The following is a 15,251-nucleotide window of genomic DNA, read 5'->3' as shown; positions in this document are numbered from 1 at the left end:
TATATTGGCAATATCCCAATAAGCTGGAACCAGTGCACACCAGTGAGGCAGCCCAGAGCCACCCTCCTGTCCCCAGCAGTGACAATGCAAGGGCAGCCACCCCAAAACAAGGAGTGACGGATTCCCAGGGTCTCACAGGGACAGCCCTGGTTTCAATACAGGTTTGGGATCAAGGAGCTGATCCATGGAGCTTTTGTGGGGTCTGTCCCCATCCTAAATAAAAACCCTACTTTTGTAGCCTTTCAGGACTTTAAGAGGACTTAAAGAAGAGGGAGAGTGGTAAAAATTCCCATTTTCCATGGGAATATGGGGATATGACAAGAGAGGAGGGTTTTAAATGCAATGAGGATTCAGGCAGGATATTGGGAAAGGATTTTTGGCTGGGAGGGTGGGGAGGAGCTGGAACGGAATTCCCAGAGAAGCTGTGGCTGCCCCATCCCTGGAAGGCCAGGTGGGATGGGGTTTGGACAAATCTAGGGTGGTGGAAGGTGCTGAGGTTGGAATTAGAGGGGTTTTAAGGTCCGAGCGTCGCTGTCACAGGGGCCTCAAAGCCACCACCCACCCCACGAAATGGCAGCAAAAAATCTGTCCCAGAAATACCTAAATCCAACCTGGAAAAGGAAATGGAATGAACCTTCCTGGGATGGCTGGGGTAGCAAATGCCACCTCCAGAGGGAAGAGATGGAAAAGCCAAATCACATCCCCTGGTCAGGAGGGAGGACAAAGGATCTCCTACCTTGATGCCGTACGCTTCAAAAAGCCTCTCCAGGTCCTTCAAGGGGAGAGAAAAGTCACAACTTCTCCCCCTCTACTCTCCAGGAGGTTTCTCCTGGAGGTGGCCAATGGCCAAGGGGACACACATTGTGTCCCCTCTGCCATCCCAATCTAGACAGAGGGGGATGTGATTCCAACATTTATAAGGTCTTTAATTTTGATTTATTTACCTTCATTTCCACTCCTCTTCCTGGTGGGCCAGGTTCTCCCTTGGAATAAACGAGATCAGCTCATTAATTCCAACATTTCCATGAGGAGCAAGAAGAGCAAGGGGAGCAATCCCATATCTGACCTTTTGTCTGCCACCAGCCCACTCCATAATCCCAGATAAATCCCATTTAGGGGTTTGAATCCCACCCCACTCTTTCTCTCCTCCACTGGACACAGGCACAGATGGAATTTCTGGGAAAGTCTGGCCCAAGAGCAGCATCCATGTGAGGTTTGGGCCAGAGCTTTGCTCCATCCCCTTCTCCGCTTGGCCACAAATGTGGGGGAAAGGAAAGATTGTTGAGGTCCCTTTGTCTGCCACCAGCCCACTCCATAATCCCAAATAAATCCCATTTAGGGGTTTAAATCCCTCCCTCCTCCACTGGACACAGGCACAGATGGAATTTTGGGGAAAGCCTGGCCCATGAGCAGCATCCAACCATCATCCTTTCCAAGTGAGGTTGGGCCAGAGCTTTGCTCCATCCTCTTCTTCACCTCTTGGCCATGGGGGAAAGGAAAAGATTGTGGCGGTCCCTCGGTGCCACCAGTGCCACCAGTGCAGAAGACACCGAGGAGGACAATGGCCAAGGTGTCCCCGTGGCTGGTGGTCCCTTCTGGAGGTGGCCATGGTGCTGGTGGCCGACACATGGCTGGGCCCAACACCTCCAGCAGGATGGGCTCCCACAGAAGGTCACAGTGATGGAATTCCATCTCCAGGCCAGAGATCTTGGACCGTGCGTGGATGAAATCACGGAGGAGCTGCAGGGGTTTGGGAAGGTCCAGCCTGGAGGCTCCTGGGGTGAGGAACATCAGCTGAGTTGGGGCTGACCTGCCTCTCTGAGGGGCTTCATTTCACTGAAATCCGGGTTCTGCATCGACAGATTCCGGTGGAATGAAGGGCACCAGGAAGGCCCCGAGGGCATCTCCAGCCAAGGGAGAACTTGGGATGCCTCTTCCCTGGATAAATCTTTGCTTTTCCAAAGGTCTGGATCTTGTGGCAACCAGGAAATCTCCGTGTCCCCACTGGTGCCGCTTCCCGTGGCGTTTTCCTCTCCTGTTAAGGAAGGAGCTGTTCCCACATCTAAAGATCTTGGATGTGTGGAATCCAAAGCCATTCCTCCTTCCAACCCTTTCCATGTGCCCTTCTTCAACTTGCAGGAGGAGGGAAGGAAGGAACAATCCGTGGACATTCCAGAAATTTATCCTGTGTGGCTCCTGAAGAATGTTCTTGGTCCCAAAGAAGCTCTGTGGAGATGTGGGACCACCACAGCCCCTGAGCCACCACGAGTTCCCGAGCCCATCCCAGGAGCTCTGCTTTGAAATCCCAAACTTTTGGGGGGTCAGAGGAGACCTGAGCTGGGTTTTCCTCCCCTCTGACCTGCCCGAGGTGGTGGCACCAGCACGGAAACGTGGACTCAGGACCTACCTTTGGGCCTGGGGGGCCTCTTTCACCTCTCAGGCCGTCCTTCCCTGGATCTCCCTGAAAAACAGCAGGAATGTGTTAGTTCCCCTCCAAAATTCCCATTTCCTGGGTGCTGATCCCAAATTAACACCACCTTCTCCAGAGGGACCCACCAACCCTTTCTTGGGTCTCCCTAATTCTCATTTTTAGTTAAATTTGGGGTAATTCCCTGAAAACCAGCAGGAATCCATTAGTTCTCCTTTATAATTCCCATTTCCTGGGTGCTGATCCCAAATTAACACCACCTTCTCCAGAGGGACCCACCAACCCCTTCTTGGGTCTCCCTAATTCTCATTTTTAGTTAAATTTGGGGTAATTCCCTGAAAACCAGCAGGAATATGTTAGTTCCCCTCTAAAATTCCCATTTCCTGGGTGCTGATCCCAAACTAATGCCACCTTTTCCAGAGGGACCAACCAACTCCTTATTTTGTCTCCCTAATTCCCATTTTTAGGTTAAATTTGGAGCAATTCCCCGAAAACCAGCAGGGATCCATTAGTTCTCCTTTATAATTCCCATTTCCTGGGTGCTGATCCCAAATTAACACCACCTTTTCCAGAAGGACCAAACAACCCCTTCTCGTGTCTCCCTAATTCTCATTTTTAGGTTAAATTTGGAGCAATTCTGCTCTTTACTCGAAGCCTGACCTCCAGAAGAGCTCATATTCCTGGCAGTTTTCCTGCTTTTCTTGGTTTTTCCTTTGCTATCCCACCTGGAATAACAGAATTACCTCTCGTGCAACCCAAATTTTGCTTTTATTCCCCTGCCACCACATCCTGGCTGAGGAAGCAACACCATTTCTTTGGGAAAGCCTGGGGTTGGATCTGTTTGGGATCCATGGGGATATTTCCTGAAGCTTTTCTCCCAGTCCCACTTGTCTTGTGACTCAGGACCCGATTCCTGCAGGCAAATCAGGAATTTGGCAGGAATGGCTGCAAAGGATCCATCCAAAGACACCCTTTGGATCTCTGGGAATGAGTTTTTCCCCCCAGCACAGTAAAATTTCTTGGGAATTGCTGCTGTGGTTGTTCTGCCTCGTGTCCTTCCCTGTCCCCACAAAATAAACAGCACGAATAAAAAAAAAAAGTCAAAATAAGTAAAATAATAAAAATTAAAATAAATTAAATATAAGAAGTAAAATAATTTGATCTAATAAATTGAATAAAGTAAATTAAATAATAAATAAAATAAAATAATTAGATTACATTAATTAAATTAATTTAAATAATTAAATTTAAACTCTCAATTCTTGTTGAAATGGACACAGAGAAAAGGGTGAGACGGGGGAGGAGCTGCTTTAATATTTTTGGGAATCTCACGAATAGGATTTAGGGAAAGTCATGAGAAACTTGGTCATATTTTCCCTGATTTTTTTTTCCACAGGGATGAAAAAAGAATGGAGTGAATCCATCTCTGCTGGATCAATCCACATTGGATCCACCCAACCCCAATTTGAAGAAATAAATATTATTTATTCATAATGCTGGGAATAAATAAAAGCTCTCCCAGAATCCACCCTCTCCCAGCTGCTCCTTCAGGGATTCCTTACATCCTTTCCAGGTTCTCCTGGATCTCCTTTCATTCCTTGCTCTCCAGCTTGTCCTGGGAGTCCAGGAGGACCCTGCAAGAGGAGATTGAGAGAAAAAAAAAATCCCAAACAGAGCCTGAGCCGCAGCTCAGAAAAGGAAAATAGCAAGGAAAATATAATTTTTCCCACAGGAAAGGAAGATTTGGAAGGGGATATTTCCAAGTGAAGGCTCCCATTGGGATGGAGAAGGGAAACAGAGCAGACCCACCACTCTCCGGGGCAGGAAAATAATTATAATATAATATAGTATAATATAATATAGTATAATATAATATAGTATAATAGTATAGTATAGTATAGTATAATATAATATAATATAATATAATATAATATAATATAGTATAGTATAATATAGTATAATATAGTATAATATAGTATAATATAGTATAATATAGTATAATATAATATAATATAATATAATATAATATAATATAATATAATATAATATAATATAATATAATATAATATAATATAATATAATATAATATAATATAATATAATATAATATAATATAATATAATATAATATAATATAATATAATATAATATAATATAATATAATATAATATAATATAATATAATATAATATAATATAATATAATATAATATTGGAATTATTACCCTGAGTCCTCTCAATCCTGGCTCTCCAGGAACTCCAGCTTCTCCCTAAAAGAGAGGAGCAGCTTTCCAAATGTTTTTCCCTCAAGTGGCAGGGATTTGATTGCACTTAAACCGGGAGGAAATGGTTTAAAGGGAGAGAACCGAGTCCATCAAACACACCAGGGGCTCCAATGGAGGTTAAATCTCTTTAGCCCTGCTTAATGCTTGGAAAACTGGGATAAAGGTGAGTTTTGGGATGTCGTAAATTAGGGATGGTGTTTTACAGCATTCCCATAAATGAGGAAAAAGGGGCACAAGGTGTGGGGTGACTGGAATATTTAAATTTAGGGGTAGGACAAGGTGATTGCCACCAAATCCCACTGGTCTGAGCTCCAGGAATGTTTGGATAATGATCTCAGGGACAGGGTGGGATTGTTGGTGTGTCCTGTGCAGGGCCAAGGGTTGGACTGGATGATCCTGGTGGGTCCCTTTCCAACTCGGGATATCCTGGGATTCCATTCGTGGCACTCTGTTTTCAGCATCTCCCAGGGGAAAAAAAAAAAAGCCCCAAAAACCATTTAAATTATTTTTTTGGTTTTTCTGTTCCAGCCTTTTGGGATGTGAAATCCGAGATAAAAGAAAGGTGAAGAGGATTCTCCACAACCTCGTCTAAGGACAAATAAACAGGAAATAAAAGGAGCAGGGATCAACCTCAGGACAAATCCAAGTTTTTCATTTTCCAGCTGCTGTTTTCCTGGCACCTTGGGAAGGGTGGGATTGCCGTGGTCCCAGAGGAGCCTTTCCTCTCTACAACACAAAAGTGTTGGGTTTTCCCAAGTTTTTTACCATCATTTCCTACTCAAATTCTGAGTTCTCGTTCTGGAATCACAACTCCTAAGTCAGGGCTGTTGGAATGCAGCTGCTTCCTTTTTTCCCAAGATCTCCCTGGGTGATCCTACTCCGCTTGACATCCAGGGACCAACCCAACCCTTGGAGCGGCAGAAAGCTCTTCACTGACTGCGGTCAGAAAAGGTTTTCCAGGAGCAAAATTGGGAATTCATGGGAGGCTGGGAGGAGACAGAGGCAGGACAGGTATCCCAAACTGACCACAGAGATATCCCAAACTGACCACAGGGGTATCCCAAACTGACCACAGGGATATCCCAAACTGACCACAGAGATATCCCAAACTGACCACAGGGGTATCCCAAACTGACCACAGAGATATCCCAAACTGATCACAGAGATATCCCAAACTGACCACAGGGATATCCCAAACTGACCACAGGGGTATCCCAAACTGACCACGGGGATATTCCAGATCATGTGACATCAAGCTCAATGTATAAAAACCCAGTTTTCCAGAAGCCAGTCACGATGTTTTTGTGAGAGGCCATCTTGTTTTTGTGAGGAGCCACCTTGTTTTTTGTAAGGGGACATCTTTTGTGAGGGGCCACCTTGTTTTTGTAAGGGCCCATCTTGATTTTGTGAGGGCCTACCTTGTTTTTCTGAGGGGCCATCTTGTTTTTTGTGAGCGGCCATCTTCTTTTGTGAGGGCCACCTTGTTTTTGTAAGGACTCATCTTGATTTTGTGAGGGGCCACCTTGTTTTTGTGAGGGCCCATCTTGATTTTGTGAGGGGCCCATCTTGATTTTGAGAGAGCCCAGGTTCTTTTGTGAGGGCCTGTCATGTTTTTGTGGGGGCCCACCTTGTTTTTATGAGGGGCCACCTTGTTTTTTGTGAGCATCTTCTTTTGTAAGGGCCCATCTTGCTTTTTTAAGGGCCCATCTTGATTTTGTGAGGGGCCCATGTTCTTTTGTGAGGGCCCACCTCATTTGCTCCCAAGAGGGAACTCTCAATAGTGTTCCCATTCCATTTCCAGGGACCAACCCAGCCCTCAGAGCTGAGGAAAGCTCTTCACTGGGGTCAGGAGAAATTTCTAAAGGCTGTTCTGATGTTTTTGTGAGGACCCACCTTGTTTGGCCACAAAAGGGAAATATTTGGGCATTTCTGTGGGAGCAGGGAGCTGGGCTCCGTGGTTTTGATGGATCCTTTCTAAGTTGAGATAGTCTGAGGCTCAGAACCAGAAGTGACCCCTCAGGGCTGGTGTGGCTGCACCTGGGGCTAAATCCACATCCAGCAGATGTGACTCGGTGACAGCAATCCTGATCAAAGAATCCCAGAATGTTTTGGGTTGGAAAGGACCTTAGATCCCATCCAGTGCCACCCCTGCCATGTCAGGGTCACCTCCCACTGTCCCGGGCTGCTCCCAGCCCTGTCCAACCTTTCCTTGGACACTTCCAGGGATCTAGAGACAGCCCCAGCTGCTCTGGGCACTGATGTTGAGTAACAAGGAGTAAAAGCTGTCCCTTGTTTGTCATTTCAGAGCTGGGATTGCTGGTTGGTCCCGAGGGAGCAGCAGCTCCATCCCCCTGGATCCTGCCTTTACTCACGTCTTTTCCTCTCAGCCCGGCCTCTCCTGGTTTTCCAGGGAATCCTGGTTCACCTCTCTCCCCCTGAGGGAAACAAGACTTGTCACATTCCTGTCCTGCATTCCACAGCCCTCAGGCAATGAGGGGCAGATCCCAGCAGCACTGTCCATGGTCATGGAGCTGCTCCCACAATCCTGAATGAAGTTTGGGCTCAGAGCATTTACCCCGTGCTAGAAAGGGCTGGGAGATTGTAGGATTTGTACTATTAATATTTATATTATTTTGATTTATTTAATAATATATGCTTGTAGCATTTCAGTTTATTTAATTATGGTATTGTTATTTTTGTAGGATTATTGGGCTGGAAGGCATCCATCTCTAACCTCATCTATCCAGACTCCACAGTCATCCCTGGAATTCACTCAGGACAGAATCTGTTGAGGTTCTCCACCTCCAGGAGCAGCTCAGATTAGCAGAGACTCGAGATGGATCCAGTCTTGGACACAGGATCAGTCCCCATTCCACGTTTTAATCTTTATTCCCATCTAAATCAGCTGAGCTCTCATGGATGCGTCCTCATTTGCTCTGTTTGATGTTTGTCCCACAAGGTCATGGGTTTGATCCCATTTCCTTAAGAGCTGGATTGGATGATCCTTGTGAGTTTCTCCCAACTCAGAATATTCCATGGAATCTGGGAAATTTGTGACACCGCCTCTCCAGGCCTTCTCCCAACCCAAACACCTTTCCTTGCTCCACTTTGCCACCTCATTAACAGATCTCGTTAGCACCTCCTGGCTTGGCTGCATCCCCATTTTGTGACATCCCATTTTTCCATGCCCTGGAAGCTGACCTGGTCTAAATATTCCATTCACTGATCTATGGAACAATTCCCAAACCTTCCTCTAGCCAACTCTGGGGAGACCCCTGCTTGAGGAACGCCCACAGTGAGACACTCACTGAACAAATTCCACAGGTGGGATCTTTTCCTGAAATTTCTTGTCTGGTTTTCAACTTTTTCTGGGAAAAATCCTGCAGGTGAGGATTAGCAGGAGTTTTTTAAGGCCTGATCAAAGATGTTGGAAGGAACCTCTAAGACCACTTGGCTCCACTCCCATCCATGGGCAGGGCCACCTTCCATGATCCCAGGGTGCTCCAAGACCCGGCGTCCAACCTGGCCTTGGGCACTTCCAGGGATCCAGGGGCAGCCACAGCTGCTCTGGGCACCCTGTGCCAGGGCCTGCCCACCCTCCCAGGGAACAAAGCTTTCCATGGACTCACCTTCTGACCTGGCTTCCCAGACAATCCCACGTTTCCCTGCAGAAGGAATGACACGGGTAAGATAATTCCAGGTAAAATCAGAGAGGGGGAGAACAGGGAATGTCCCACGAGAGGCTGCGGGACACTGTGCCAAGTGCACCCTGTCCAGAGGTGCCTCCTGTCTCCCCCACTTCGAAACCATCAAGATTTTGAGCTTCCCACCCCTCTTCCAAAGATATTCATCGATAATATCGGGATTTGCCAATTTTTGCTGGATTAAAATGAACGGGACTGTGATGTCCCTGGAGAAGGGGACCGCAAGGATCAACCCAACCCTTCCTGGACATCACTGGAGTCATCATGGGAGCCACCAAGACCTTCCTAGACACAAAAGTCAGGAAGATGAAGATCAAGGTGACTTTCAGGAGGGGAAATAATTGGAAATAGGACTTGGACTCTGTCCACAGAGCCACCAGTTGAGTGTTGACCACCCGTGTTTTCCTCCAGTCACGAGGAATTCTCTACATTTTGGGGGATCCCACCTTTGCACCTGATCCCATCACCCCAGGCCTCCACAGGGTCACCAGCCGGGCTCCTTGTCACCTCCCCAGTGTTCATCTCCTCAGGACCAACAAATCCATGGAGGTGACGGAGAGATTTTGTCCCCTAACCTCCTGGTTTGTCCCCTGGGCCCTTCTTCCCATTCCACACCCACCCCACTGTCCCACTCACCCGGTCACCGACGTCTCCCTTCAGCCCAGGCTGGCCAGGAATTCCAAATCCTGGACTTCCCTGAAAAAACAAAGGGATTCAGGGTCTTACCAAAGCAGCTTTTCCAAGCTCAGGAGAAACCTCCCCAGAGCAGGAAAAGCCAGAGCAGATCCAAGATATTTCCATGGTTAATCAAAGAGCTGAGCATTTATTCCCTCCCTGATTTCCTTTCCAGGAGCTTTGGATTTCTACACATGGAAATCTTCCCCTGGATTCCTGGATGGATGGAATTCCGTCTCCCTCAGAGTTTCCTTGGTGGCCGCAAACAAAATAAATCCTTTTATCCCCGAAGGAAGCGCGAGGTCATCACCTTGTCCCCTTTTTCTCCTGGGATTCCTTTGTCTCCTCGTGGTCCGGCTGGTCCGGGATCTCCCTGGGAATAAAAGACACACCTGAAACCAGGAATATCCTGCAGGAAGCCAAGCCCTGCTCCCGTGACTCCTTAGGGCTGCATTTTGCACTTCTAATGCACCCTGGAAAAAATTCCTTGGCCAAATCCATCCATCCATCCATCCATCCATCCTGGATTTATAAGGAATTTTTTCCATTTTTTCCAACCTGTCTTCTGCCATCCAAAATTCATCACAGTTGTTGCCGCACTACACAGCACCATAAATGCATTTTTACAGGTTTAAAGTGAATAAAATGAACACCACTCATTTCTCTGCACCCTGGAAAATTTTCCTTTGCAAAATCCGCCCATCCATCCATCCATCCATCCATCCATCCATCCATCCATCCATCCATCCATCCATCCATCCTGGATTTATAAGGAATTTTTTCCATTTTTTCCAACCTGTCTTCTGCCATCCAAAATTCATCGCAGTTGTTGCCACACTACCTAGCACCATAAACACATTTTTACTGGTTTAAACTGAATAAAATGAACACCTGTCATTTCTCTCTGCATGTTGTCAGTGAAATATCATGAATAATAATCAAAAAATTCAGATATTCCAGGCCACATTCCATCACAAGGCCACAGCAAAATTCCCAGGGCACCACTTAAGCTCAGCCTAAAAGAAAAGAGGGATTTTTGCCAGCCCAGGTTAAGCAGTCTGGGCAATTAGGACCAATAAAAGGAGGTGATTCCAACATCAAATCCCAGCAAAAAAAGTAAAAATTTGTTGTGCCTATGGAATGAGGGAGGTCTGAAGCACTGTAGGGAATTTCCATGGAAAAACCAAGGGGAATCAGTCCCGCAGCAAATCCTTCTCACAGAGGGAAGGTTCTTGGCAGGATGGCAGTGAGAGAGCAAGATTGGAAAAAAAGCCGAATTAAAAAATTCCATTTAAAATATTCCAGGTCATGTTCCACCTCAAAGCCACTGAGAAAGTGATTGGAATTCTCTCAAGCAGCTGGAAAATATGGATAATTCAGCCAGGGAACAGCTGGAAGTGTCTTCTGGGACTGGGCTGGATCTGTACTTGAGTGATGTCTCCCTTCTGAAATCCCCAATTTTCCCCTGGGCTAAGGCTAGAATGGGAACACCAGGTACAAAATGTGAATAAAAGCAAGAAGAGAAACATCCCCAGGACAAGACTTTTCTAAGCTCTCCTCTCCTCTCCCGTCAATCACAAGGGAGATAGAATTCCGGAAACATGGAACAGCCTCTGATTTCCCAGGAATAGATCTTGCCTTTTCGAGCAGTGCTAATTAATTAGTTAATTAATTAAATGTCAGTCTTACCCTGACACCTTTCGTGCCTGGAGGTCCTGAAATCTGAGGAGAAGAAGAGATCACAGAAATCCTCTGTTTAAAAAATTTAATTAAATTCAATTCAAATTTTAAAATCTCGTTTTCATGATACCTTCTCCAAAGCAAGGAATTTTATGGGATAAAAATTGTTATGGGATAAGAATTATTATGGGGTAAGAAATCTCATGGCCCACACAGAGGTGGCCACCATGGAGGTTTCTCCTTAAAGCTGGAATTTGGGGGGACATGGAGAGCTGTGTGTGTCCAGCAGGGCTCATCCCTGTGGATCGGGAGCTTGGGCAGGGACAGGCCTGGAGCACACGGATTCAGTGCTAGGAATTTTCATCCTTATCTTTCCTGGAGAGCAGTGGAGCTCCTCTGAGGGGACAATGGGAATATTGGGAATACGGGAAGTGGAGCAAGGGAGAAGAGGACGAATTTGGCGGGAGGGTTGGAGAAAAGGTCCGGGTGTTCTTCCCATTGTTCTGTGGGACACAGCGCTTGGAATCTTGGAATTTTGGGACTGAAGCTGCACAGCTGAAGGACAAGAAGGGCTCTCAACCACTCCAAGTTACCTCCAAGGCTGGAGCACCTGGAAATCCTGGATTTCCCTGCAAGGCAAGAGGAAGGAATGGCGGCCAATGGAATGAGAAATGCGAGGCGGGGAAAACTTTTTGCTCATCCCTTTCCCACCATTTATTCCTTAAAAGTGCCCCAAAGTCATCCCAGAAGCACAAGAGCCAAGGAGAGGGGAGAACTGAGCTCGAGGATGGCCCTGCTGGATCCCACAGGGAACAAGCTGGGAAAAATGGGATGAAAAATCAGGATAATTGCACCTGAGCTGGTCAAATGTTCTCTCACTGTTCCACTCACTTGGTCTCCCTTCTGCCCTGGAGGTCCTGGAATTCCCTGGAAGAAATCAGAAGGGAATTTCCACCAGAATGAAGACAGATCCAGCATTTTTGGCTCCTGTTGCCATCCAGAGGGAGGGAGGGAAGGATGGAGCTCTTCAACCCAATTTTCCATTAATTACAGGACAGCTCTTCCAGCCTGGGACTCTGGAGTCTCCCTGGCCACAGAAGTGCCATTTATTATTGAAAATATCCCACCTTGCTGCCATTCCAGCTCGTTCCTTGGCAGCAAGGAATTCCAAAGTCCAGGGAGTGGAAAATTATTCCGTTTTTGCTTTTGAGCCTGGAAGGCTCCAGGTCAGGCTGGTGTGGTTGAAGGTGTCCCTGGGCAGTCCAGAGGGTTTGGACCAGGTGGCCTTGGAAGGTCACCTCCAACCCAAACCATTCCCTGATCCAATGATTCCCACAGGAGCTATGATGATGATTAATTATGATGCTGGTTAGAGGCAGAAAATTTCCTTGGAACCCGAGATTCCAGGCCTGGGAGTTCAGGATCTCAGCACCCACCTTTGGTCCTGGTGCTCCTGGAGGTCCCATCATCCCCTGAAAACAACAGAGGAAACAGCGAAAATTCGGATTTTAAACCCCAAAATCCTCAATTTTCTCACCCTTTCCACGTGGAACCACAGGATTCCAAGAAAAACCTAAAAACTGGAGGAGACTTTGGAGACACTGAACGCTCTGAGAGGATTTTAATGCAAATCTCAGTGCAGGGTTCCCAACCCACCTGCTCTCCTTCTTCCCCCTTCGCGCCAGCAGCGCCAGGAATGCCAATTCCTGCCATCCCCTGCAAGGAAAGCACAGAATCCTCAGGAATGCTGATCCCAGAGCACCCATCCTTCCCAGACTTCTGCTCCAGAGTCTTTCTTAGCAAAACAGGAGGGGAGAAATTTCCTCCGGAAATGTTTGGCTCCAAGCAGAGCAAATCCCAGGAATGTTAGGACATCCCAAAATGCCTTCCCACAGGCATACCCTGCTATTCCTGTCATTTTCCCCCTGGGTTGAGGGATTCAGGAAATATCCAACCTTTTCTCCCTGTGGTCCGGGCAGTCCGGGAGCCCCATGGAGCCCTGGCAAACCAGGTTTTCCCTGGAAAGGAAGGGACATCATCAAATCCCTTTTTTTCCCCCTCCAAACTGGCAAGGTTTATTTTTAATTCTGCAGAGAAATATTGATCCTGATCTGTCCACCTTTAAAAGGAGGAGTTCCCTTGAAACTGAGGAATTACAGAGCTGTCTGCGCATTCCCAAATTTCCTTTTCCCTCACAAATAAGTTGTGAATCCCTGGCTTTACTCAGGAAGGGAAAACAATGGGAAACAGAGGCCAGGAGCCCACGTTGGTGTGGAATGGTGAATCCAGACCCATGGAAAGGGCTGGTTTATGGGATATGGCTCTCCAATATGGCAAAAAGACCCAAAAACAGATCCAGGAAGGATGGAAAAACAGCACATGGGTGTTATCCTTCAGATTGAGCCATTTGTAACACAGGGAATTCCCAAACCAATCCTGGTGTCTTGTATTCCCAGTAATCCTCCATGGACTTCTTCTCCTATCTCCCCCTGAACTCAAACTTCCCACACCCCAAACCTCCTTGTGGGGTGATTTATGGGAGGAACCACCCCTTTCCCTGGTTTTGGATCTGCTGCCGGTTCGGGCCATTTGTTCTTGATCCACATTTTCCCCTCCTCTGGACCTGTTATGAATATGAACGAGGCCAAACTTCCTCCGGAGAAAGAGGTTCTCGTTTATTAAAATAGCTGCAAGGAACGGAGTACCCAGGATAAGCCCAGGCGCCCACACAGTGAGCCAAAAACCAAAACAGCATGCTAACCCCAAGTGCACTGGGTTCTCCCCAGAAAACAAGTTTCCAAAAAGAGGAACTTTGACCCAACCGAATTTCCCCCATTTGTTGCCCCCTTTGAGTCCAGGATTGGTCCATTTTGGATCCGCATGGTGATTGGCCCATTTCCAGGCTTCTCATTGGTCTTTAACGCTGTTCATTCTGAACCAATGTTCAGAATGGTTTCTGCCCTCGTTTTGCGGGGCTTTGAATGATTGGTCAGATCTTCCATCCAATCCCTCTTCGACCTCGCCCTGCCCCGCCAGACCACTGTTCCACCAAACCATGGACCCTTCTCCTAGCACATTCTAATTAGCCCCCCCTTTAACATAACGCAATTAATATAACATAATTAATACAATGTAATTGAACTATATACCCTAATTTAACTTAACTTTTACCTATAACAGACCTGCCCCAGTTTTTCCCTGATTTCCTGGGACCACTCACCGGCTCTCCCGTGTCTCCTCTGTCCCCTTTGAGGCCACTCCTGCCGCGGGGACCCTGCATGAAGCACAGGAAACTCTCACCCCATGATCCCTTCGTGGATCTCCATGGAATTTTGGGAAGTTTGGAAGCCAGAGCTTCCTGGGCGGCTTGGAAATAATGACGGGAAAAAGGATTTTCATCCCAAAGTGAAAGCTGACCTCAGGTACTCACCCTGATTCCTGAATCCCCTGGTTCACCCTGAAACACAAAGAGAGAATTCCCATGGGATGGGCATTTGGGGGCTCCTCTCCAAACTTCATCCCAGAAAAAAACAATCCTGCAGTCTGACAATCCAGGAGAGCAAAATTCCCACTCCCAGCAGAAGGCAGAGCTTTAGGAGAGGCCTCCAGACACCTCCACCTCAATATTGGGAGTTGGGTCTCATTTTCCTGTGCTGGTAACTCAGGGTTTAGCTTTTCTATTTTCACATTCTGTGCTGCTTTAGTGTGTGGGTCTGGGCTTCATATTATGGGATGGTGAGCTGTAAGAGCCTGAATGAGGGATGTGGGACTCCAGGGGCTCTCCAAAATGCAGTTTATTGTATACAAAATGCAGTTTATTGTATCCAAGGTGTCACAGCAGTCCAGGGTCGTGGGTGACAGAGCTGTGCCCACAGCTGTCAGCTCCAGCTGCAGGCAGGCCTGGAGACCCTTTAATTTTGTTTACAAATGCATTTTACACTTTTATTTTCTGAGTATCTTAATACAGCAGAACCAATCTATACCTGAACTTATCTACAGCCTGTCATAACTCCTGTAATTACCATATTCATGTTACTGTTCTCCAGTCACTCAAAGTTAGTACATTACAGTTTAAGCTGGAAGTTGTTTTTCAGTTTTCTTGCAGTGGAAAATTCTGAGACCTTTTTTCTACTTGCACCATTTGCTGCCTTGTTTGCCTGTGCTATCTTTGTGCTTGGTAAAAACATCTTCTTGTTTGGGGTGGGTTTATCCTTTGCTCTAAGCCATAAAACCCCTTCTAACTAACACAGCCTTTGCCTCCTTGGTTATCCAGTGAGACTGGCTCAGCAATTCTTTTCTTCTAGATCAAAACTTGCTTTCATCTCTATTCCTTCATCAGACTCTACATTTAAAAATCTTTCTGCTAAGCACACATATCTGTGAGACCTTCTTGTCAAACTTGCATCCTTCCCAACATCGAGCTCTGTGCACAGAGCAGGGAGACAAAACAATTCCTGCTCCAGCTGGGCACCAAGGACAAATG

At 46.8% G+C, this 15,251-nt stretch overlaps 1 protein-coding gene across 1 annotated transcript in view; it reads right to left on the bottom strand.

Annotated features, from left to right (window-relative positions):
- Positions 1–15,251, bottom strand: part of LOC115910598 (collagen alpha-1(VII) chain-like) — a 107,296-nt gene that overhangs the window by 48,615 nt on the left and 43,430 nt on the right. The window contains 17 exon segments of the mRNA XM_030960850.1: positions 231–259; positions 528–772; positions 945–983; positions 2,408–2,461; positions 3,991–4,062; positions 4,650–4,694; positions 7,082–7,144; positions 8,339–8,374; positions 9,050–9,109; positions 9,399–9,461; positions 10,778–10,810; positions 11,660–11,695; positions 12,205–12,240; positions 12,425–12,484; positions 12,724–12,786; positions 13,989–14,042; positions 14,199–14,225. Of these exon segments, the coding sequence (XP_030816710.1) occupies positions 231–259; positions 528–772; positions 945–983; positions 2,408–2,461; positions 3,991–4,062; positions 4,650–4,694; positions 7,082–7,144; positions 8,339–8,374; positions 9,050–9,109; positions 9,399–9,461; positions 10,778–10,810; positions 11,660–11,695; positions 12,205–12,240; positions 12,425–12,484; positions 12,724–12,786; positions 13,989–14,042; positions 14,199–14,225 (1,015 nt within the window).

Source organism: Camarhynchus parvulus, chromosome 1A (genome assembly GCF_901933205.1).
Source record: "Camarhynchus parvulus chromosome 1A, STF_HiC, whole genome shotgun sequence".
NCBI classification, from domain to species: Eukaryota; Metazoa; Chordata; class Aves; order Passeriformes; family Thraupidae; genus Camarhynchus; species Camarhynchus parvulus.
Note: the sequence above shows the minus strand (reverse complement) of the source record. Positions and strands in the feature narration are given on the sequence as shown.